This window comes from Trichomycterus rosablanca, chromosome 3 (assembly GCF_030014385.1).
Source record: "Trichomycterus rosablanca isolate fTriRos1 chromosome 3, fTriRos1.hap1, whole genome shotgun sequence".
NCBI classification, from domain to species: Eukaryota; Metazoa; Chordata; class Actinopteri; order Siluriformes; family Trichomycteridae; genus Trichomycterus; species Trichomycterus rosablanca.
Window position 1 is genome coordinate 1,070,577 of NC_085990.1, and position 25,561 is coordinate 1,096,137.

Genomic DNA, 25,561 nt, shown 5'->3' on the forward strand with positions numbered 1-25,561 from the left:
CAGGTATCAGGAGCGTGGATCAGGTATCAGGAGCGTGGATCAGGACTGCAGGAGCGTGGATCAGGTATCAGGAGCGTGGATCAGGACTGCAGGAGCGTGGATCAGGACTGCAGGAGCGTGGATCAGGTATCAGGAGCGTGGATCAGGACTGCAGGAGCGTGGATCAGGTATCAGGAGCGTGGATCAGGACTGCAGGAGCGTGGATCAGGACTGCAGGAGCGTGGATCAGGTATCAGGAGCGTGGATCAGGACTGCAGGAGCGTGGATCAGGTATCAGGAGCGTGGATCAGGACTGCAGGAGCGTGGATCAGGTATCAGGAGCGTGGATCAGGTCTCAGAGGCAGGTTCTACAGTAGAAGTTGATTTTGCTTCCATTCACCAGTCTAACCAGTTCATCCACTCGGTTTTCACAAGTCCGCCAACAGAATTTCCAGCTTCTTCATGTTCCAAAACATCTCCCACGTGTGTAAAGTCTGTGGGTTTAGAACAGGATGTCCTCGTGCTCGATCAGGTGCTGGACGATGACCTTCTGGTACCTCATGTCGTTGAGGGTGGCCAACGTGTTCTGATCCGGCGGCTGCATGAGCGTCGGTCCGAAGATGATGCCCAGGTTCTCCGAGTTCATCAGGTTTTCTTTTTCATACATGGTGACTCTAAGAGGAGCAACGGAAACGGTCTTAATACACATCCAGACTTATTTATAGAGGGTTTATTTTGTATTACAGCTCCACATGTATCTGTGTTTATCTGGATTCTCCTCCCTGTTTCACTTTTAAACTTGTGTTACAGCTCCAGCTTCTGAGAAATGGTGAGAATCAGAATCAGCTTCTCCCAGAGTCTAAAACGCTTCTGGTTCAAAATAAAGCTTAACGTGGTTTAATGTAGTAAAAGAAGGAGACAGGAGCACTAAACTTCTCTTCATTATTACTGCTCATAAGTTCCTCCACTAATCACATTCCTCACTCGCTGTTTTACTACAATAAGTCACGCTAAGTTTTGTCACTTCTCGTGTGAATGCGCCGGTGCTGAAGGGAATACGGTATTCCAACATCGAGCATCTCCAGCATTAAGAAGCATCAGGAAACAATAAAGAAGTAAAACTAAAGTGCAGCTTTTATTGTAGTTTTATTGATGTTTAACTGTTAGTAATTGTATTTCAGTGTGTTTATATTATATTTGTGTTATTTTCAGTGTTTAAGTGTCAAAAACAACCTCATTATTTTACATGAGACTAAAATATCTGCAGCTCCACGGGACCATGGACGCATTAAGAGGTTCTCCAAACATCCTTATGGGTCTTTAAAACTCAACACCACTCCCAGAACCGACTGACGTCCAGTTTTAAGGTGGGGGTAATGGGGTTTAAATCTGGACACTCTGAAAAGATCACTTCAGGACATTCCAGGACTGATTCCTGAACCAGAAGAGACGTCCTCGTGATTCCGAATCAAAACGTACAAATGATTCTGAGTTAACATGTACAGCGTGTCGATTCCGAAGGGTTTTATTGCATTGCTTGTACTTACTTGTATTTACTTTCCATCACTAGTAGTCAACTCTGAATTTAAACTCATCTCACCTCTTCAGGTGGGTCATCAGGTAGCGCAGAGTCTCGTAGTGGGCCGGAGGAAGCTGGAGCAGGCCGTCGTGGATCGCTTCCAGTCTGGTGTCGGGGTCAGTTTGTTCTGCAGAGGAGCAAAACAACACAATCCTGGGTTACTGTAAAACTCCAAACATTAAAACCACCTCCTTGTTTCTACACTCACTGTCCATGTTATCAGCTCCACTTACCATATAGAAGCACTTTGTAGTTCTACAATTACTGACTGTAGTTCATCTGTTTCTCTGCATGCTTTGTTACCCCCTTTCATGCTGTTCTTCAATGGTCAGGACCCCCACAGAGCAGGTATTATTTAGGTGGTGGATGATTCTCAGTACTGCAGTGACACTGACATGGTGGTGGTGTGTTAGTGTGTGTTGTGCTGGTATGAGTGGATTTTTAAACACCTCACTGTCACTGCTGGACTGAGAATCGTCCACCAACCAAAAACATCCAGCCGACAGCGCCCCGTGGGCAGCGTCCTGTGACCACTGATGAAGGTCTAGAAGATGACCGACTCAAACAGCAGCAATAGATGAGCGATCGTCTCTGACTTTACATCTACAAGGTGGACCGACTAGGTAGGAGTGTCTAATAGAGTGGACAGTGAGTGGACACGGTGTTTAAAAACTCCAGCAGCGCTGCTGTGTCTGATCCACTCATACCAGCACAACACACACTAACACACCACCACCATGTCAGTGTCACTGCAGTGCTGAGAATCATCCACCACCTAAATAATACCTGCTCTGTGGGGGTCCTGACCATTAAAGAACAGCATGAAAGGGGGTAACAAAGCATGCAGAGAAACAGATGGACTACAGTCAGTAATTGTAGAACTACAAAGTGCTTCTATATGGTAAGTGGAGCTGATTAAATGGACAGTGAGTGTTGAAACAAGGAGGTGGTTTTAATGTTATGGCTGATCATGAACCATGGTGTAAAATAATGACTGAATCCTGAGTTTCGGTTTTAGTTCTCTTACTGGCGGCCTGGATGAATCTGGAGTAGACGTCGTAGGTGATGATGGGGATGGGCAGGTCCCTCAGGTACAGCTTCAGAGCTCCTGTGATGGTATTGATGTCTGAATACGCACCGGCGCTGATGTCGGCCTTCTCACCCTCTGTGGAAAAGATTAGACTGTCTGGTGAATACACACGGCGCAAAATAAATACACAGGATGCATTGTGAGCATTCATTTACTCACTTATCCTAATCAGGGTCGTGGGGGGTGCTGTAGCCTATCAGAGCTCTCAATGGTCGCAAGGAACATGTTTAAATTTTTGCCATATAGTGGACGCTTTAATCCGTAAACAGTCCAAGCTATTGAAGATAAGGGCCTTGCTTAAGGGCCCAACAGTGGCTACCCACCGAGCCACCGTGCCGCCCTCCAATCCAGTCAACTGTAATCTTTGTTCTCTTAGATCATCTGACCTTATTTTTCCACGACACCACCGAGCCGCCGTGCCACCCACTGCCCACTGGCCGTTTATTTAAATGCATATGAAATATCATCAGGTCGGTGTGTTTGGTGCGCCCACCTCTGTCGAAGGCCAGTCTCACGTCCTCTATGTGTTCGGTGAAACCGGACACTCTGTAGAGTCCCTCAGAACTCAGACCTTCACACCACACAAAACACACACACAGTAAATCATACGCTGTAATCATTATGTTATATGGTTATCCAAAGTAACTTTCTTTCATGACTGAATACAGTTTGAGTTATTGAGGGTTGAGGGTTAGGGTTAGGGCAGTGGTGGGGCTTGAACTGGGAACCTTTTGATTGCTAGTCCAGCACCTTAAGCGCTGAGCCACCACATTTTACATTTACAGCATTTAGCGGACACTTACAGTACTGTGACAGTATCCTGTCTAAGCAATTGTTTGTGAAGGGACTTGCTTAAGGGCCCAACTTTGGCAACCTGGCAGTGACGGGGCTTGAACCAGCAACCTTTCGATTCCCAGTCCAGTGCCTAAACCACTAGAAAATCTACATAAAAACCTGCCGTAACGTTTTATATTCAAGCCACATGTCCAAAAAAGTTTTGTTTGGACGTCTGGAATCATCAAATCATCAAAACTCACCTTAAGCCGATCAGGTGGCGCAGCGGTAAAGTACGCTAACGCACCAGAGTCGGGGTCTCGAATACATCGTATCGAATCTCAGCTCTGCCTTTCCGACTAAGCGGGGCGGCTGCATGAACGACGATCGGCTGTTTTTCAGGGTTAGGGGTAAAAAGTCGGATCGTAGGTCCTCATAACTGGTGCGACTGCGGCCCCTGCTGGCTGACTGATGGCGTTTGCACAGGGCTGAGGAATAATGCGTCTGCGTCATTGCCGAGGCCCCAACACCTCATAGCACATGGACTCGTACGATAAACTCACGCCGTACGGCATCGCTATAAATGGTTGCATTGACGGGTTTAGTCATCATGTCATGTGGTCAAGGGTTACGGGCTACACAGTTTTAGCCATAATATTTCCACTTTATTCTCATAATCAAAACTTTAAATATTTTTTACAGTGGCCCTAATCCACCGTCATAACATGTAAACAATAAAAAATAAATATTCAGGTAAAACAGATGATTAAAGTGTTACCCGTTACTGTCCTCACATACTTCTGGTTCATGCAGTGGTGACTAAACAGTGTTTAAAGATTAAAGAAAACAAAAGCGTAACTCAAGAGTTTAGCATCTCGCAGCGCAGGTCAAGGTCCAAGAGCCTTCAGACGTGTCCAGTAAAACGTACACTTTTATTTCTTTAGCTTTTTGTACAAAGGTATTTTATTCAGCGTTCATTGACGACTAACATGCTAACAAGTGTAAATATGTAAAATATGTACAAAAATACCTTTTTTTTTGCACAGAAATTTTTTTTTGTCTAAAATCAAACCAACGTATAAAAGTTGAGGTGTAACAGATCACAAATCTCACGGATCGGATCATTTTTTAGATCAGAATAAAAAAAAACAATAACAAATGTAACTCGGTCTTTAATTTATTAAAATTATTATTTATTTATTTATTATTTATTTTATTATTATTATTATTACTATTTATTTATTTAATTTTGTTATTATTATTATTATTAATTATTATTTTATTTTTATTACTAGTTACTATTAATTTTGTGTCAGTCTAATTTATGTGTCAGTCTTGACCGTCCTCGGTCAGGGATCAGGGAATCGGATACGACTAGATTGGGAGACGTACCTCTGTGCTCGATCTCCCGGATGCACATGTCCACCACCATGGGCCGCTGCGTGTTGTGAGCTTTAACCAGCGTGGTGAGGTCGCAGCTGAAGACCTTCTTGATGCGCCGCAGGTCCGGCTGGCAGTCGCTGGGCACCAGTTTGGAACACTGTTTATGGACGTTCAGGCCACAGTCTGCAAAGAGTCAGAGGTCAGAGGACAGAGGTCTGGGGTCAGAGGGCAAGCAGGGGGTAAAGTGACAGACAATGAGGGGTTGTGTATAGTGTGTGTGTGTGTGTGTGTGTGCTATTTTCGGTGGGTACAGACGAGTGTTTGTGGGGGTGTGTACGCGCGTCAGGGTAACTATCCTAATCAAGCTGGGTGGGTAGAGTGAGTGTACAGAGGTCTGATTGTGATGTGTTCATTAAGATAATTGTGTGTATACAAGTTGATTACGTGGGCGTGGCCCCCCTGTGTATTCATCTGTGTTTTAGAACTGAACCTAAAACCTTTGGATGGCAGAGTCTGCTCCCCACCTCAGCACATCGTCTCTTTACCCTCCCTGCACATACTCCACAGGAGGGTCCCCACCCTGTTACACAACGTCATCCTACACTCCCGAGAACAGGGCGTGTCTAAATCCTTAGATCCCCTAAAATGCTCCTACTGAGGCGCCTTCAGACGTGTCCAGTAAAACGTACTTTTGTTTTACTAGCTTTTTGTACAAACTTAATTATTTCAGAGTTCATTAAAACTGACTGCTAACATGCTAACAACGCTAAATATGTAAGAACACGTAATAAAAATACTTTTTTGCAAGGAAACATCCAAAATCAACCAAACATAAAGTAAAGTAGGAGTGTAACGGATCACAAATCTCACAGATCAGATGGTATTTTAGATCAGGATAAAAAAATAAAAAAATTATTTATTGAAATTATTATATTTATTAAAATTATATTTATTTATTTATTTATTATTTTATTATTATTATTATGTATTACTGGTTTATTACTAATATTTATTATTATTATTATTATTATTTTATTATTGTTATGTATTATTAGTTTATTATTATTATTATTATTTTACTATTATTATTTATTATCATTTTATTAGTATTATTATTAATTATTGTTATTTTATTATTTATTATTATTTTACTATTATTGTTTAATATTATTATTTATTTCTATTTTTTTATTATTATTTTACTATTATTATTTATTATCATTTTATTATTATTATTAATTATTGTTATTTTATTATTTATTATTATTTTACTACTATTGTTTAATATTATTATTATTTACTACTTTGTTTTTTTATTATTTTACTATTATTGTTTATTATTAATATTTATTTTTGTTATTTTATTATTATTATTATTTATTATTACTATTATTTATTATTATTTCATTATTATTATTATTCATTTTTTATTTATTATTATTGTTTTACTATTATTGTTTATTATCATTACTATTTTATTATTATAATTATTTATTTTAATATTTATTGTATTCTTTATTTTATTTATTTTTTAATTTATTTATTAAAGAATGTAAGAGCATCTCAGAACGTCTCTCTGGCGTTATCGGTAAAGCAAACTAGCCCACCAGTGCTAACACACAACACACATCATTATCCTACACTTTGGAGAAGAGAAGAGGGCGTGTCTAAATTCTTACATCCCTTAAAATGCTTCTACTGAGGCGCCTTAATTCTAAGTGATGATCTGACTGAATAACGAGGGAGCGTCCGACGCCTCCTCAGCGCTGAAGATCAATCCCAGCATTCAGTGCGGCACGACTTTTCTCACCAAAAACTACAAACATGGCGGACGAATATAATGCAGAGCAACCAACAGAGTTCCTTTCACATGTAAATAAATTCTCACTGATGTTTAATCTGTATGAAGGTGTAATTATACCAGTGTGGTTTATTTGTATATTGGGGCATCAGGGACGGTTGAAGCGTTTTCGGTACACGGAGGGAGACGGCTGAACGGTCTGAGGCTAAAACGGCGGTGATGTAAAGTAGAGCGTCTAAATAATCTGATTATGAGCTCCATGTGTTATTAGAATCCGCTCTACTGAGGAGCTGATCAGGTAGGTAGAGGAAGCAGGGCGTGGTCACCAGGTTCTCACACAGACCGAATTATTTAAGGCATAATTATTGGGACGGTGGCTGTAGGAACATGTACGAACATGTTTGCTTAATGCTTTTGAGGAAAGTATCAGTAATGGACAGAATGTGCCAGTGTGTGTGTGTGTGTTTGGTAACACGGGTGTGTTGGGTTCGTGCCTGTCTTCAGTCCGCCCTCCACGCCACTATAAACACCCGAGTGTACAGAAGAAGGAACCGGTTTGTACCAGGTGTCACTCAGGAATGTGATGGGGCAGCATTGCGACAGCCTCGGTTTGTTTGGGACGAACCTACAGTCAGTCACGGATCAGGTCGAAATTAGCGTCGTGATCTGATTGGATGATTTAGGGCTGAAGGTATTTGTGTGTTCTCTTCCCACACATCAAGAGGAACAACTGCTGAGCCTATCAGGTCCTACACCTACATCAGGGGGCCAGATGCAGTACAAATCCACAACCAAGGGGCCACAACCACGGGGCCACAGAGTCTTCAGTAATAAAATAAATATAAAATATAACAGAGCTCAAACATCTGGGTGATTAATGATCTATCATCCACAGTGTCGTGATTTCACTCACCGGTTTATAATCCTAACCTAAAGATGATTAAACTTCTTTACATTAAACATACCCACTTCCCTCTGAACTCATTCTCAGCGCGTCTGGAATCTTCCACGTTCGATCTGTCGTCTACCGCCGCGGTTATCCAGAAACTGGGGAACGTTAATATAGGTGTGACGGAGGGGAAAGAAGACGGGGAGAGTTTTAGATCTGGTTTAAGTGAGAGCGCCACCCAGAGGTCAAACAGTTCAAGCTGTTTTTTTATTTAAAACCTGATTAATAGCGGCACGAGTTTAATTTTATTTTTAAAATACCGCGTAGTTTGGACACGCCTGACCTATCGCCTACAACACACGAAGGGAAAACAACTTTCTGATGGAGTTGGGGGCTCGTCCGGGAACAACAGACGCTCCTCTGAGAAGCTTCTCACAAGACTTTGTGTCTGTGTAAGGGGATTTGTGCCCATTCAGTAAAATGGCTGGGCCTGATCTCGCCTGTTTTGACACCGTAAGGGGCGAGTGATTTTAATGTTTTGGCTAATTAATGACGAGTCAATTTAAAAAAGCCCTTATATTTTTATTTATATGTAAACATAACGTTTTGCTATATAATTCTTGAGGAACCTGTGGTGGGGCTAGAACCGGCAACCTCCTGATTACTAGTCCACTACCTTAGTGCTTGTGTGTGACCGTGTGGGTTACCTGAGCAGCGAACGCCCTGGGCGATGAGACCCCACATGAAGTTGGCGCAGTATTCACACCAGTGTGGCCCTCTGAAGGTGTGGACCTGCACATCAAAAGGAACAAACGTTAGGAAACAGGGTCACGGCGGGTCCAAACATGGCACACACAGGTTGTGTGTTCAGATCCCCACTCTGCCAGGCAGCAACTGGTGGGATCTTCAGCAGGGCCCTTAACCCTCTCGACTCCAGGGTACAGTGGCTGACCCTGAACTCTCACCCCAGCTTCCAAACCGGTCAGGTTCCAGTTGTCTTCTGACCTCTCTCATCATCAAAACTGCCGCTCACCGGATGTTTTTTTTTAGTTTGTTGGTAACAGAAGAGTAGTAACACTAGTCTCTAGATCTTAAATAATCATGCCACAGTCAAAGCCAATCAGATCGCATTTTCTCCCCATTTCGATTTTTCTGGGTAGTGTGTAGAACTTTTCAACAACTAGAAGGTTGGGGGTTCAAATCCCAGCTCTGCCTGCACTCTCACCATATAGCTCCACTTGCCACATAGAAGCACTTTGTAGTTTTACAATCACTGACTGTAGTCCATCTGTTTCTCTACATGCTTTGTTACCCCCTTTCACCCTGTTCTTCAATTGTCAGGACCCCCACATGGACCCCCACAGGAGCAGGTATTATTCAGGTGGTGGACGATTCTCAGCACTGCAGTGACACTGACATGGTGCTGGTGTGTTAGTGTGTGTTGTGCTGGTATGAGTGGATCAGACACAGCAGCGCTGCTGGAGTTTTTAAACCCCTCACTGTCACTGCTGGACTGAGAATTGTCCACCAACCAAAAATATCCAGCCAACAGCTCCCTGTGGGCAGCGTCCTGTGACCACTGATGAAGGTCTAGAAGATGACCGACTCAAACAGCAGCAATAGATGAGCGATCGTCTCTGATTTTACATCTACAAGGTGGACCGACTAGGTAGGAGTGTCTAATAGAGTGGACGGTGAGTGGACACGGTGTTTAAAAACTCCAGCAGCGCTGCTGTGTCTGATCCACTCGTGCCAGCACGACACACACTAACACACCACCACCATGTCAGTGTCACTGCAGTGCTGAGAATCATCCACCACCTAAATAATACCTGCTCTGTGGGGGTCCTATGGGGGTCCTGACCATTGAAGAACATCGTGAAACAGATGGAAACAGATGTACTACAGTCAGTAATTGTAAAACTACAAAGTGCTTCTATATGGTAAGTGGAGCTGATAAAATAGACAGTGAGTGTAGAAACAAGAAGGTGGTTTTCATGTTATTATTAATTATGATTATTTTTATGTTCCTCGTGACTTTAGTGTAGTTTCTCTTTCACTCAGGCTGAGAAAAATCCCGAACGAACAATTTTAGCCTGAAGCTGATGTACAACATGAACCATAACAAAGTCGCTGCTATTAATAAACACTGCAGCTATTTCATAACAAACCCGGCGCGGTGATGACGCCGATTCATAACCGCAGCACAAAGATCAACGTTCTAATTAACACTGAATAAAGGAGCGTCAACCAGGGCATGAGAGCAGCGACTCTTCCCTTTTATATCAGCAGTGAGAGGGATGATAAGGATGACGTTGGGCAGATATTATTTATCATATATACAGTGTATCACAAAAGTGAGTACACCCCTCACATTTCTGCAAATATTTAAGTATATCTTTTCATGGGACAACACTGACAAAATGACACTTTGACACAATGAAAAGTAGTCTGTGTGCAGCTTATATAACAGTGTAAATTTATTCTTCCCTCAAAATAACTCAATATACAGCCATTAATGTCTAAACCACCGGCAACAAAAGTGAGTACACCCCTTACTGAAAGTTCCTGAAGTGTCAATATTTTGTGTGGCCACCATTATTTCCCAGAACTGCCTTAACTCTCCTGGGCATGGAGTTTACCAGAGCTTCACAGGTTGCCACTGGAATGCTTTTCCACTTCTCCATGACGACATCACGGAGCTGGCGGATATTCGAGACTTTGCGCTCCTCCACCTTCCGCTTGAGGATGCCCCAAAGATGTTCTATTGGGTTTAGGTCTGGAGACATGCTTGGCCAGTCCATCACCTTTACCCTCAGCCTCTTCAATAAAGCAGTGGTCGTCTTAGAGGTGTGTTTGGGGTCATTATCATGCTGGAACACTGCCCTGCGACCCAGTTTCCGGAGGGAGGGGATCATGCTCTGCTTCAGTATTTCACAGTACATATTGGAGTTCATGTGTCCCTCAATGAAATGTAACTCCCCAACACCTGCTGCACTCATGCAGCCCCAGACCATGGCATTCCCACCACCATGCTTGACTGTAGGCATGACACACTTATCTTTGTACTCCTCACCTGATTGCCGCCACACATGCTTGAGACCATCTGAACCAAACAAATTAATCTTGGTCTCATCAGACCATAGGACATGGTTCCAGTAATCCATGTCCTTTGTTGACATGTCTTCAGCAAACTGTTTGCGGGCTTTCTTGTGTAGAGACTTCAGAAGAGGCTTCCTTCTGGGGTGACAGCCATGCAGACCAATTTGATGTAGTGTGTGGCGTATGGTCTGAGCACTGACAGGCTGACCCCCCACCTTTTCAATCTCTGCAGCAATGCTGACAGCACTCCTGCGCCTATCTTTCAAAGACAGCAGTTGGATGTGACGCTGAGCACGTGCACTCAGCTTCTTTGGACGACCAACGCGAGGTCTGTTCTGAGTGGACCCTGCTCTTTTAAAACGCTGGATGATCTTGGCCACTGTGCTGCAGCTCAGTTTCAGGGTGTTGGCAATCTTCTTGTAGCCTTGGCCATCTTCATGTAGCGCAACAATTCGTCTTTTAAGATCCTCAGAGAGTTCTTTGCCATGAGGTGCCATGTTGGAACTTTCAGTGACCAGTATGAGAGAGTGTGAGAGCTGTACTACTAAATTGAACACACCTGCTCCCTATGCACACCTGAGACCTAGTAACACTAACGAGTCACATGACATTTTGGAGGGAAAATGACAAGCAGTGCTCAATTTGGACATTTAGGGGTGTAGTCTCTTAGGGGTGTACTCACTTTTGTTGCCGGTGGTTTAGACATTAATGGCTGTATATTGAGTTATTTTGAGGGAAGAATAAATTTACACTGTTATATAAGCTGCACACAGACTACTTTTCATTGTGTCAAAGTGTCATTTTGTCAGTGTTGTCCCATGAAAAGATATACTTAAATATCTGCAGAAATGTGAGGGGTGTACTCACTTTTGTGATACACTGTACATCTATATGTGTTCAGTATGATGAAATTCTAATTCTGCGTCTCCCAGCTTCCCTTGCTCAGGAGTCCAACGGCGTCTGCATAGCAGATCCAGGACTCGAACTACAACCTTCCAGCTGGTAACCCAGCTCATCAAATCTGATCATCAAAACTGCCGCTCACTGGATGTTTGTCTCCCATTTTCTCCCAATTATTCATACTCAATCTGTCTCCCCCTGCTGGTGGATCCATGATTGTAGTTGAGGTGGGTATATTGCTCCTCATGCCTCCTCTAGGACCCTTTTTCACCCATGCATTCTGCACAGGCAGCTCTATCTACACAGCGTTTGACCCCACCCACATAGTCTGGTCATCCCACCCTAGTAGAAACGTGTCTGCTGCAGGCACTGCCAATTATGCCCGCTAGATGGCGACCGAGTTTTGAACCGAGGGGTTCAGAATCTCTGCGCTGGTGTGCTAGTGGAATATCTTGCCGCGCCACCTGGGTGCCAGTAATGTTAGTTTTAAAGGGTCAAGAAGGAGAAAAAGGAGGGTCAGAGTTCAGGGTCGGCCGTTGTACGGAATCCCTGGAGCAGACAGGGCTAAGGGCCTTGCTCAAGGGCCCAACAGCAAGATTCGAACACCAGCTGGTAACCCATAGCTCTGCCCACTAGGCTACCAATGTCCAAAACTCTTAGTTTTAATGGTTTAGGAAGAAGAAGGGGTGCAGAAGGTCAACGTGAAGGTTGTACGGAACCCCTGAAACAAACAGGACCTAGGCTACCAATGACTTAAACTGTTAGTTTTAATAGGTTTGGTTTAAGAAGAAAAAAGAAGGAGCGCAGAAGCTCTGGAGCAGATAGGGTTAAGGGCCTTGCTCAAGGGCCCAACAGTGGCTGCATAGCAGAGCCTGGATTTAGACCCACTAGGCTCCCACTGTCCCCATCTTACAGACTTCTAGATCCCAAATGACAGCAATTGAAAAGGAACGCCCCCTTGAAGAGTTCGGACCCTCGGATCACCCCGGACCCCGTGACATCCTTAAATACTGTTAAATAAACGTAAATACCTTAAAGTTGTGGACCTTCTCGTAGCTGCACTGCTTCTCCCGGCCGTCCTTCTGCGTCTCCCGTCTTCCCAGCGGCGAGGTGGAAATCTGTGGACAAGCCAAAAGTTTGAGCGACTTCCAGAGGAGCGCGTCTTTCGCCCCCAGCCTCAGCCCCAGCGCCAGGGCGAGCATCTCCGGGCGCTTCCGCTCCTGCCATCCGACTCTGGCAGGGACCAGCTTGCCCCTCTGAGCCTGCATCTCTGTTGTGGAGGTGAACGGGAGAAATGAGCCGCTGTGACTGAAATGCTGATGGAGGAGGGCGACTGGGAAAAGGGGCGTGGCAGGTGGGGGGGCTGGAGTGTGCCTGACACAATGGGATTCATTTAGTGCTGCCAAAGAAGGGCAGAGGCAGAAGGAGGGGGGCAAGAACAGGGAGGAGAGAGAAGAGGGAGCTGAGTATGCTAAAGTTTTATCATAACATTAACTTCTCCCAGTTTAGTCGTAGCCAGTTCCTCTTCCTCAGCTGGAGACCCCGATGGTGTACGAAGAGGTTATATTTTCCTGGCACGCCCTCCCCCCAACGCGTGTCTGCTAGGGGGTACCCAGCCGACCGGTAGCAGAGCTGAGATTCAATCTTGGTTTCAGAGTCCCTGCGCTGGTGTGCCACCTAAGCGCCACCCTGCTTTTAAATCACCCAGTTTTGTGCCAAGGACTGAAACTGCATGCCAATCTGACACCATGAACGAACTATCTCCACCCTCTGTCTGGTTCTCGGTGCCCGGTCCGTGATTTAGAACTTAGAACGCAGCCTGGCATGATGTGTGTCGCATCTGAGCTTTAATTAAGAGTAATGAAGTAAACACGCATCGATCGACTCGCTCTGTCATCAGGTCTTTAAAATTCAATCACTGTCTAATTTAGCACCGCTTTATCCTGGTCAGGGTCGCTGTGAGTCCGGTACGATGGGTGAAAACGTAGTCCGTCATAATTTCTAGAATGCACGTCACTGGACCTGTGGGAGTAAACCGGAGCACCCGGAGGAAACCCAAGATGCAAACTCCAATCGAACCCAGGACCTTCGTACTGTGAGGCGACAGTGCTACCCACCGAGCCACCGTGCCGTTTACATGAACGCTTAAAGCATCTCATGCTTTAGAGAGTCAGTCGTTCCGTGGAGACTTTGCCAGTCTGGTGCCACCGGAAGCACGTTTGCATTTTGAAAAGTCCGAAACAAAACAGCACAGAATGTGTAGTGATTAATGTACATCGTTTAGAAACAAAGGAATTAAAGAGGAACTGGCTACGACTCAGCAGATTTCTGGTACGGTTGAACCAGCTGTGTTTGAAGTTTGCTGACGACCAGGCAGAGTCGCAGCCCTGGGATAGGAGGGTGTGGGGCGAGTGTGCAACAGGTGGCACCACCCACACTGAGCCAGCAGAAGTGTAACTGGACTAGAGAGAGAAAGAGTGAGAGAGGGTTTTTAAATAATGAAACGTCCAATTCGTTTATGTTTTCGGCATTTAGCGGACGATTTAATCATTTTTAATCCAAAGCACCTTACAGTACTGTAACAGTATCTAGCAGAGATGTTCACGAGTCACAAAATACGAGTCTGAGTCAGTATAATCTACACAAAACATATATTGTAAATGTAGCGTAGAAATAAAGAAATAATCTGTAAGTTCAGATAAAAACAACAACAGATTAGCGAGTGTATTTAGCCGTTTTACTTCGTGTCTTTACTTTCCTCCTCATTGTATAAATGAATGTAATTTCTGTAACAAGAAGGTTCCAGTTAAAAGCTTCAACTGATACGTTTTGTTTTCATTACAGAACAAAAGCGCTCGATAAATCACGGCACAGCGGCCAAAATCCCAAACACAGCAAATACAATCATAACCGCTGCTTACCTTAGCTTCTGTTCTTCCAGATGCTATTACATTTATAAGCGTGCGTCCCATTAGGAACAGAATCCGTTATTTTGTAAACGTGCTTATAATTAAAAACCTCCAAACTTTTCCCGGTGGTGAAGTAAAACAGGAAGTGGTTAGAAAGCCGATCGAGCGTTTCATTACCGCGTCATCTGTGTGACGCAAACCGAATAAATGCAAATAACAGCATTTCTTACTAACAATTACAATCAGAAGCTCTGATTGGTTCAGAAAGCGTCTTACAACCATTAGCACCGATTCTGTAGGAGCGTTCCATTCACCCCGGCTGTTCCTGTGAAGTGCACTACGTAGGGTATTCCAACATTTTAAATAGGGAGCGACGCTTCATCACTACACCGGAAGCTGGCTGGAACATCTGGAACATTTAGTGGGTTAAGACGGCCGGAGCGTTATTATTATTATTATTATTATTATTATTATTATTATTATTATTATTAGAGAGCAGAAATTACACGATCAGAATGATCTCGGATCATATATATATAATTATCACACGTGTTGCTGACTGTTGTTGTTTACGAGTCATTTGAAATGAGTCCGAGTCGAGTCTGAAGTTGTCCCCATCTCTGGTATCTAGTCTAAGCAATTGAGGTTTAAGGGCCTTGCTCAAGGGCCCAACAGTGGCAACCTGGCAGTAGTGAGGCTTAAACCAGCGACTTTTAGTTTAGCAGTCCAGTACCAATGAATAGAAAGTCTTACATGAGACTGAGAGAAGAAACCGCATAACAGTGAGGAACAGAGAGACCTGAGCGCTTTTCAGAGCTCGACTTATTCTCCTCAGTCACGACATGAGGACAAAACCCAGCAGCTGAACACCACCCAGAACCAGAGCAGTGCAGTCTCACAATAGAACACACAAACGTTCCTCTGTTGGTGCGTGAAAATATCGAACAAAAACCAGCAGAAGACGAGGACGACAGTGGGAGAGTAAATGAATAAAACAGGAAGATTTTCTGAACAATCTCGAGTCTGTTCTTTATATGGGATTTAGTCATTTTAGTCGTATCCAGTTCCCTGTTTGTATTTCACCTCTGCTGCTGCAGTATTTCATGGTTACTGATCTGAGGTTCTTTCCTGGACCCTCAACACCTCCAGCCTGGTTAAGAAGAAGCAGCAGAGCACCAGTGTGGTACGGGAGCTCCCTACCATCGGAGATCTTCACCCCCAACGCCGTGTACCCTCTCATCCCCTCCCACCCCAGCCACACCCTGTTTAACCTCCTGCCATCCGGACCGGTCAGCTCAGGAAGAGTTTCTAACTCAGTTTAGTTACTTTGCTGAACGCCTAACTAACTAACACTAAACACTGGACTTATTATTTATTGATCATTCACACAAGCGCATTCTACATCTGTAAACTACATATCTACATCTTCAGAATCACTTTATCAGAATCAGAATCAGATACATATTTGCATACCCATAAAAACTCTACATATACTTATATAATTATAATACTTATATAATCTTTACATAAAATTATTATTATTGCCTTTATTATTTTTATTATTTCTATTATTATTACTATTATTATTATTATTTCTATTATTATTATTATTATTATTACTACTACTAATATTATTATTATTATTACTTTTATTATTTATATTATTATTATTATTATTATTATTATTACTATTATTATTTATATTATTATTATTATTGCTATTATTATTATTAATAATTTATTATTGCTATTATTTTATTATTATTATTATTACTCTGTTATTGCTATTATTATTATTATTATTACTATTATTTTTATTATTATTATTATTACTCTGTTATTGCTATTATTTTATTATTATTATTACTTTATTATTGCTATTATTTTATTTTATTATTATTATTATTATTACTATTATTGTTATTATTATTATACTTCCCTGGCCATTCTTATTCTATATACAGATGTTTATAAGTATATATTATTAATATTTATCTAATAAAGTGTTACCCAGTATTACACTGAAGGTGCTGGTAATTCATGTCCAGTTTATTTCTACAGTCCTGCGGAGAACGATGTGAATTTATCAGCTTTTTTAACGCTGTTCTAATATGTGCAAAAGGAAAAACACAAAAAAACAGGGAGAACATGCAAACTCCAGACAGAAAGAACCCTGACCTCTCTACCTGGGAATCGAACCCAGGACCTTCTTGTTGTGCGGTGCACCCTTATAAGATCTCAAATAAAGGAGTGTTGTGTGTGTACCCCGCCCGCGAGAGGGTTACCGGGACCTGTCCCTGGAGCCAGGCCTGGAGGGGGCGGTGTCGCCCGTGTATCCCAGAGTACGGGTGCGGTGCCACGCTCACCGGGCAACATGAGCTGAAACAGACGAGCTTCACGCTGCTTCAGGTTAAATTCAGCACCACGCCGCACACCAGTAATTACGAGTGCAGAACAGGGCGTGGCACGGAAACAGCTCCGAGGACCAAACAGGTTCCCAGACAGGTCCAGCCGGTCAGCGGGAGCGAGATCCAAAATCTCACGACGGCAGAGATTTAAAACCTCGTGGAGACGCGTATCAGCGCTAATGTTTACATCTGAGCCCAACGTCAAGGCTCCAGATTTTTTACGGCTGCTCCTGTATTCAGGCGTCGCCACACCGGATCTGGTCCTCAATCCAGACTCCACTCAGGTTTTACCCATGATGCAACCTTCCTATTTCTACTGTTTCGGCCGCTGATATTCCGCTCATGCACCGCTTATATTCAATGCTCCTTTAACTGAATGGGCACAAATCCCCATAGACACACTCAAAAGAAAAGCATTTATTATCAAAACAGCAGGAACATCCTATACGGGGCACCAATCCATCTCTGCCGCCCCCCCTCAGACAAGCCAACCTTGTCTGTATGGAGACGCCCGTCTGGTTGATAGCACCGCTAAGGATTTAAACCCTGGGTCCCAGTGTTAGTAAGTTAGCGTAGTTTGCCGCACTAACACGCCCCTGTGGAGAGCTCTAAGTCGCGGGTTTGAATCTCGGTAGAGATGCCGACCTGGCGGGGCGTCCACACAGACTTGTCCCACTGGTCCGAGCGCCTGTGCGAATAGGAGGGGGTCACATGGAGCTTAGCGTGTCTCTCTGTACATACGGCTCTGTGCGGGAACCCAATTCCGGCTCGGTTTGTGCAAGCAGCAGCGCATTCACAGTCAGGAACTGGATATGAAGTCGTTCAGGACTTTGGGGTTCCTCCGTACCCAATCTGTCTAGAACTGGGTTTGTGCGCAATAACGAGGCACGTCCACATACTTTTGGAAATACAGTGTAGGTGTAACTATAGTGACTAGGACCTGTAATCCAAGTACGCGGTACTGCCGGGTGTACAGGGCTGGTCTCTCCTGCCCCCTAGTGGTCGAAAAGAAAACAGATAATGATTAACCTGCATATAGTACTGGGCAAAAGTATTGGGACGCCACTTCTAATGATTAAATTCACGTGTTTCAGCCACAACAGCTGCTAAAAGGTGTGATAAATCAATTATATAAGGGAAATACATGCTTCTGGATTGGCTGCAACAGTTTAGGAAAGGTCCTTTTCTGTTCCAGCACAAAACAAGCTCTTTAATATAAAGACGATGAAGAAAAGCAGCGGGTAGCTGAAACAGTATAGCCCGGATAGAAGTAAAAGGGTTGCATCAGGATGGGCATCAAAACGGTGCCCATTCTGGTATGAGGACCAGATCCGCCCACATACAGGAGAATATTGTGGTTATACAATAACTGACTGAAGCCCATTTTCTCTCCACCGGTCTCACCTTGTCCTCCCGCTGGAAGGCGACCCGTCTGGTTTCGGAGCGCGCCCGGCTCAGTCTCTGGCTCATCTTGTCCCTCAGTAAGGCCGTGTACCCCAGGTGCTGGTAGATGGGGTTGGCGGTCATCTTGGCGATGTACTCGGCGGCTTTGCCCTCCACGTACAGGGTGATGAGGGCGTCGGTCACCAGGTCGTGCACCGACTCGAAGCGCTTCTCACACACGAAGTGCTTCCCGTCGTAAAAGAGCCTGTAGTTCAACGTCTGGCATCCGAACCTGGGGTGGAGAGGGGGGTGAACATGTTACAGAAGGTGTGTGTACACGGTGTGGGTGTATCGGGTGTGTATCTGGGGTGTATCGGGTGTGTAACTGGTGTATATAGAGTGTGTATCAGGTGTGTATCGGGTATGTGTACGTGGTGTGTATCCGGGTACCTCAGAGCGAGTGTGAAGGTGCCAGGCTGCCGTTGGCTCTCTCTGATCAGGTACGCTCCCTCCGCTCCATCCAGCAGCTCATCCGCCTGCTCTCTGGAGATCAACCCATGGAACCTGAACACACACAAACACACACATGCACACACACACACACACACACACGTGCAGACGCTTTTATCCAAAACGACTTACAACTATGACCTAGTACTACAGTATTTGAGCAATTAAGTCTTAAGAGTGGCAACTTGTTGGTGGTGGTGCTTGAACCAACAACCTTCTGTTTGCTAGTGCAGTACCTTAACCACTGAGCCAAAAAAGTCCAAGTCTGATGTGCCAAGAAAGAGAAAATGTAAAAATAAAATTAGGTTTGAGTGTTTCACCCAGTAGGTGGCGCCACAATTATGTCAGCCAAAGTTCGATGGGTAAATCACTTTCTAGCGCGGCTTTCTCTGTGTGGAAACCAAACACTGGCAGGTGATAAGAAGTGGCGGCGAATTGGACACGAGTGGAACAAGGACGTGTGCTGATGTGGAATTGGATATGACTAAATTGGGAGATTATGGTGGGAGAGGAGAAATAATCACGCTATTAATATTAAAAAGAATCAATTTTTAATATTTAATACAAACAAAAACATTTGGAAGTTTAAAATTTTTAAATTCCTGATAAATAAAATTATTAATATTTTTTTATATTTAATCCCACATTTAACCGTAACATTATTATTTTAATCAATATTTTTATATTTATAAATTAGAATTTATAGAACTTTATAGAATAGAATTTTTATTTGTAGAACAGAATTATTTAATTAAATGAATATTACTAAAAGAAAGACCTATATAATTAATTAAGTAAATAAATATTCCCAAAAAGACCAATAGAATTAATAATTAATTAATTTACTATTACTTAAAACCAATAGAATTAATAAACTGTAAAATAATTACTAATATTTATCATATTTACATTTTTAATTATTCAAAAAATATATTCGTTATTACAAATTACAGTCACACTCACTTTACCCTAATTTTCCTCCCAATCTAGTCGTACCCAGTTCCCTGATCGTATTTCCCCTCTCCCCTCTGGACACGTGTGCAGAACCGACCGCTTCTTTTCACCTGCACCAGGGTTCATTTGGAGATCCATATCATGCACATAAAGTCAGGTATCGATCTCCGTTACCCATCGATCAGCCAGCAGAGGGCGTAACTGCAGCAGTTATGAGGACACTTCAGCATCGCCTCATCTGAACATCAGAGGTATGAACCAGGATCTCGGCGTGAAGCAAAATCTCACAGGAAAGTTTTTAATACCTTGTGGAATCCACAACAGGATGAATTCTAATAAACGGGGGTCCTGCTCGATAATAATCTGGTGTTTTTAATAAAGTGACCAGTGAGTGGACGTTTCGAAAATCTCCCTCATGCATTAAAAAAACTGTAAATACTGAAGATAATATTTCACACTCACTCTCGGCCGTAATACTTCGGCCGGCTTTTGATCTGAAATGAGAGAAACAGAAAATAAAAGGCTGAATAAGTAAAAATCAGTTTTATCTTTTACATTTAAATATTTTTATATAATTTATAAATCAGATCCTGTACGGCGAGTCTCTACAAATCTGTTTTTAGTAATTATGGGTACTGAACGACATGTAAACAAGAAAATATTTGAATTATGAAGCTTTTAAACGATTTTTTAAACATTAAACAAATTTTGTTGTGATTTTGCACATATAATAATCACTCGCGTCTTTACTGACCTCTTGTGGACACGTTATTCTCTTCGGTTTCGGTGCCTCCTGCTGTAGCTGATACACTATAACACACACACACACACACACACACACACACACACACAGATTTATTTGTTTTACTTTTGATCTTGGTTTTTTTCCTTTTAATTTGGTCATTACTTATTTTCACTCATTAGTTAGGTTGGGGCGGGGCTAACATGTGCTTCCTCCTATGATCTGCTTTTATTCGTAGTCGAATGGCTCTGGCTGCAGGTGCTTTCTCACTAGCCGGGGTTCGGATCTCAGCTGTGCTATCAGCCCATTGGGCGTCTGCACAGGGGGGAAGGGGGGAAGGGGTGGCCCAAACAGCCCAGCCAGTGGGGGGGGTACACTTCACTTGTGTATAATGGGCGTGTTCTATTCTGATTGAGGTGTAAACATGGACGTGTTCTATTTATAAAATCATCACCACGCCCTTCATTCCAACCCGCTGCAGGTCCGCACTTTTGATTTCTGATATGAGTGGAGTCCATAAATCTCGTTTCAAGAGCGACAACCCCCTCGCCAAGCGTCCGACACCAATATTTACGCCGTCGGTGATTATAGATCACACACACACACGAGCGCTCGGTGCTGCTGCTGCTAAACGTGGTGAAGAATGAACTACAGGCTGGACGACGGAGCAGCTAATAAATCAGGACCAACAGATAATCAATCAGTGTAGCAGCTCGATAGTCCGACACGCTCAAGAGTCCAACAGGAAACTTCTTTCCTCTTTATGGATACGAAACACGCTCGATCAATTCTTTTTTTCTTTAGGTTGTTCCCGTCTATAGGGGGCGCCACAGCGGATTTGGTACTCATACGTACTCGGACGCCCTTCCAGACGCAACCCTCCTATTTCTATCCGGGCTTGTGACCTGCACTGAGAGTGCACAGACACTAAAACAGCGCCTCCCAGTGGCTGGACTGTTTCATCCACCCCCGACCCCCGTAGTTTCCTTGCACCGATCCACCGAAGTACGGGGGGGATAAGAAGGGGTCGGTGGAGCGCACATGTGTCAGAGGGATAATAATAACCCCACTCGTACACCATCAGGGTCTCCAGCAGAGGAAGAGGAACTGGGTACGACTAAACTGGGAGAAAAAGGAATAAAATGCAGAAATAAAACAGATCACGTCGCGCTCTCGGATAAGATCGACTCCCACGCTCGATTAGGAAACCTGTAAACGTTCCCCTCCATACATTCCAGCTCAGATCAAACACACACACACACATACACACTAACACACACACACACACACTAACACACACACTTACACACACACACACACACTCTCCAGAGGAAAACACAGAGAGGAAATTATTTATACTTACAGTAGGATTTCCATATCGGGGGCTGGTAGTCCTCCAGATCTGAAACACACACACACACACACACACACAAACAGAGGAGTGTTAGAACCAATCCACCAAAAATATGTGGACATTTAAGCTCGTCTGACATCCTGTTCTAAAACAATGTGCATTAACGTGGATTTGGCGCCTCCTATTGAACTATAGCAGCCCTTACACTTCAGTCTTCGATCAGAGCTGCGAGTTCCGGCGACAGGAGGTGACGTCAACATTATCGACGCGACAATGCTAAGCAAAGTTTAACTGAATGCAAATTAGGATAAAAGCAAAAGATACAAATACGAAAAATAAATAAAAAAAATACAAAAATAAAAAACAAAAATATAAAAAAATAAAAAAATATGAATATAAAGATATAAAAATAAAAATACAAAAATGTAAATATAAAAATACAAAAAAATACAAAAATTTTAATATAAACATAAAAATACAAAAATAAAAACACAAAAATAAAAATATAAAAATACGAAAACACAAAAATGCAAAAATAAAAATACAAACATACAAAAATTTAAATATAAAAATACAAAAATAAAAATAGAAAATTAAAATACCAAAAGAAAAATAGAAAAATTAAAATACAAAAATAAAAATTTAATAAAATTAAAATACAAAAATTAAAACATAAAAATAAAAACACAAAAATACAAAAATGTAAATATAAAAATTAAAATATAAAAATAAAAACACAAAAATACAAACATTTAAATATAAAAATTAAAATATAAAAATTAAAATACAAAAATATAAATACAGAATCTATTTATTCCTCTTTTTTAGGGATAATCGATTTACGCACGACCTCAATCACTACACACTAACATCGACATACCTACACACAACACACTCCATCACACAAACACACCATAAAAATCCAAAACCGAAACGAGCCGAGAAAATAACGGCAACGTGCAACAAACCCCACCGTCCGCATAATTAGCTGCTAAATGAACACGTCTCTGTTGAGCATTTGCTAATGGGTTTCTGAAAGGCTCCTGATGGTCGTAAAGGCTTTTCAGTCTCTCCAAGTGGGACCGGTGCTGCCAAAAAGACTCGCGGGAAGCCGAGCGAGCTGAAACATTTCTGCTGACGCACTTCTGTTGATCTCAGCGACACAGAAGAATTGATGTGTGGCTCTCCGTGCGCGATACGGATCTCTGTATGAACCGAAGCGGTTTATGCTGCACACGTGTCGGAGGGGGCGTGTGTTAGTCACGACTCGGTCAGGAGTGGAGGTCTGCAGCAGTAGAGGGGAAATACAGTCAGGGAATTGGATATGACTAAATTGGGAGAGAAACTGGACAGAAAAATGCCACGACCACACAAAGGGCGCTCGGGTGGAGCAGTGGTAAAGCATGCTAGCCCACCACTGCTGAGAGGTGATGACCTACAGACAGTGTCTCGAAGAGAGACGAGCCACAAACCAGCGACAGGTTGTTGGGCGGCCGAGACTCATCGATGATTTTAATCCTCACGACACTCAGCGTTTTAAAGCCTTTGGTGTACGGGGCCACGCAGTCAAAGCACCCAGGCTAACTCCTGTCCACCCACGGAAGCACAAACAATGGTCAGGCACCAGAACTGGACACCTGAGCAACGGAAGAAGGTCGACTGGTCAAGATCTTGGATGGCCAGGCTCACGTGCATCGTTTAGAGAGATCGATTTTTATTAATCCTCAGGGAAAGTGTTTAAACAATGCGGCAAAACTGTGAATCTGTTTCTGCTCTAGTGGGGCTTGAACCAGCAACCTTCTGATTACTAATCCAGTACACCAACCATTAAGCTACCTATACCACAGCACTACCAGTGGGAATCTGTTCCTTTGTGGGTTGGAGCATGTTAGATGGGTGGTCCTAATGTTTTGGCTCATCAGTGTGTGTGTGTGTGTGTGTGTGTGTGTGTGTGTGTGTGTGTGTGTGAGAGAGTGTGTGTGAGAGTGTGTGTGTGAGTGCATTGTGTGCTGGTCTCCACGGTATCACGTCTTATTTCAGGCTGCTGTCGTACTTTCTGTCAGCACATTCTGCAGCCAGTCAGCACTTTTCCTCCTCACACACACACACACACACACACACACTCACACACACACACACTCACACACACACACTCACACACACACACTCCAGAACCGCATCACTTTATCCAAAACCAGCCCAGCACGTCGATCCAACACGAACACTCTCAGAATCACGGCACTAAACGCAGCTACAGTGGAACCAGTTCCCACCCTCTCACTCCGCCTGCCAACTAACGGGTTAATGGTTAATGGTTACCTGTTGTACTAGCTGGGTCAGAGTGCATTCCTGATGCATTACGTGTTTCACCAGTCACCACCAGTCTGAGAGGGTAAAGCCTCATAAAATCCTCGTCTACAGTCGCATACAGTCGAATACAGACACCTCCGTAACAACAGTGGAAAAAATACAAAAATAAAAATAATTAAATAAAAATATAAAAATACAAATACAAAAACTAAAATTGAAATATATAAATAAAAATATAAAAATGCAAAAAAATAAATAAATAAATAAACATAAAAATAAACATACAAAAAAAAAAATACAAAATTAAAATATAAATACAAAAATAAACATAAAAAAATAAAAGTACAAAAATAAAAATGCAAAAATAAACATAAAACATAAAAAATAAAAATGCAAAAATAAAAATACAAAAATGCAAAAATAAACATAAAAAATACAAAAATAAACACAAAAAATATAAAAATAAACATAAAAAATATAAAAATAAAAATGCAAAAATAAACAAACATAAAAAATGCAAAAATAAACAAAAATACAAAAAATATTGAAATAAAAATACAAAAAAATAATAAAATAAAAATACAAAAATAAACATTAAAAATATAAAAAACAAACAAGTGAACAAATGAGAAACAAAAATGCTTTTATTATTTTTAAAAAAGAAAAAAGGTTGCAATTATTTGCGTGTAATTATTATTAAATTTTGGGGCTCGGGTGGCGCCCACCAGTGCTCTGATCCTGAGGTCTCAAGTTCATTAGTTCGAATCTCAGCTCTGCTCCCGGCCGGCTAGGCACCTACATGGACAACGATTAGCTCATCCAGGTAAGAAGGAACGTAGGGGCAGCGATAGCTCAGTGGTTAAGGTACTAGATTAGTAATCAAAAGGTTGCCGGTTCAAAAACCACCCCTGTCAAGGGCACAAACCTGAACCCTTTATCGCTTGCATTACATCTGCCAGGTTGCCACTATTAGGCCCTTAACCCTGTAAGTCACTTTGTATAAGAACGTCTGCTAAATGCCCAAAATGTAAATGTTATCACCGCTGTAATTACGCCCTCTACAGGCCGGTCAGGGTGCTGCACTGAGAAGCTGAATAACGGAGAGCAGTGCGTGACTCTCTGTGCGCGATACGGATCTCCATATGATCCATCTCTACTGCTACAGACCTCCACTTCTGACTGAGGAGGGTCGTGACTAACACACCACTCGCCATCGCCATTCCCGCCTCATGCCGAGTAATTCTGAGCAGCGCCACACCCGCCACAACCCTACTAAAGCAGATCTGATAACAAATCCAGGGCACAAGTGGGCATTGCCCGGGGGCATTTTTATGGGTGCAGGAGAACAAAGAGTGCTGGTTTTAATGGTGTGTGTGTGTGTGTGTGTGTGTGTGAGTGTGGCAGTGAAAACCGTCCCACTGTGGACTTCAGATGTTTGAAAGCTGCTTTAAGCCAAGAGCTTTGGTTTCTATCAGTGTCACCCCCCCCCCCTTC

The 25,561-nt window shown here is 42.8% G+C and overlaps 1 protein-coding gene across 2 annotated transcripts in view; it reads right to left on the minus strand.

The window, feature by feature from the left end:
• Positions 1-299: 299 nt before the first annotated feature.
• chn2 (chimerin 2) overlaps positions 300-25,561 on the minus strand; it is a 38,243-nt gene continuing 12,981 nt past the window's right edge. Inside the window, exons 1-13 of one of the 2 annotated variants that reach the window (XM_062991656.1) lie at positions 24,077-24,214; positions 21,767-21,805; positions 20,416-20,471; positions 20,124-20,155; positions 18,648-18,761; positions 18,219-18,489; positions 12,529-12,615; positions 8,203-8,287; positions 4,815-4,988; positions 3,142-3,219; positions 2,586-2,723; positions 1,580-1,685; positions 300-653 (exon numbers count right to left, since the gene is read on the minus strand). In XM_062991656.1, the coding sequence (XP_062847726.1) occupies positions 482-653; positions 1,580-1,685; positions 2,586-2,723; positions 3,142-3,219; positions 4,815-4,988; positions 8,203-8,287; positions 12,529-12,615; positions 18,219-18,489; positions 18,648-18,761; positions 20,124-20,155; positions 20,416-20,471; positions 21,767-21,805; positions 24,077-24,161 (1,437 nt within the window). In that variant the 5' untranslated portion in view covers positions 24,162-24,214 and the 3' untranslated portion in view covers positions 300-481. Of the gene's footprint in view, positions 654-1,579; positions 1,686-2,585; positions 2,724-3,141; positions 3,220-4,814; positions 4,989-8,202; positions 8,288-12,528; positions 12,616-18,218; positions 18,490-18,647; positions 18,762-20,123; positions 20,156-20,415; positions 20,472-21,766; positions 21,806-24,076; positions 24,215-25,561 lie in introns of those variants that run through there. The other variant, XM_062991658.1, reaches the window with a different exon arrangement.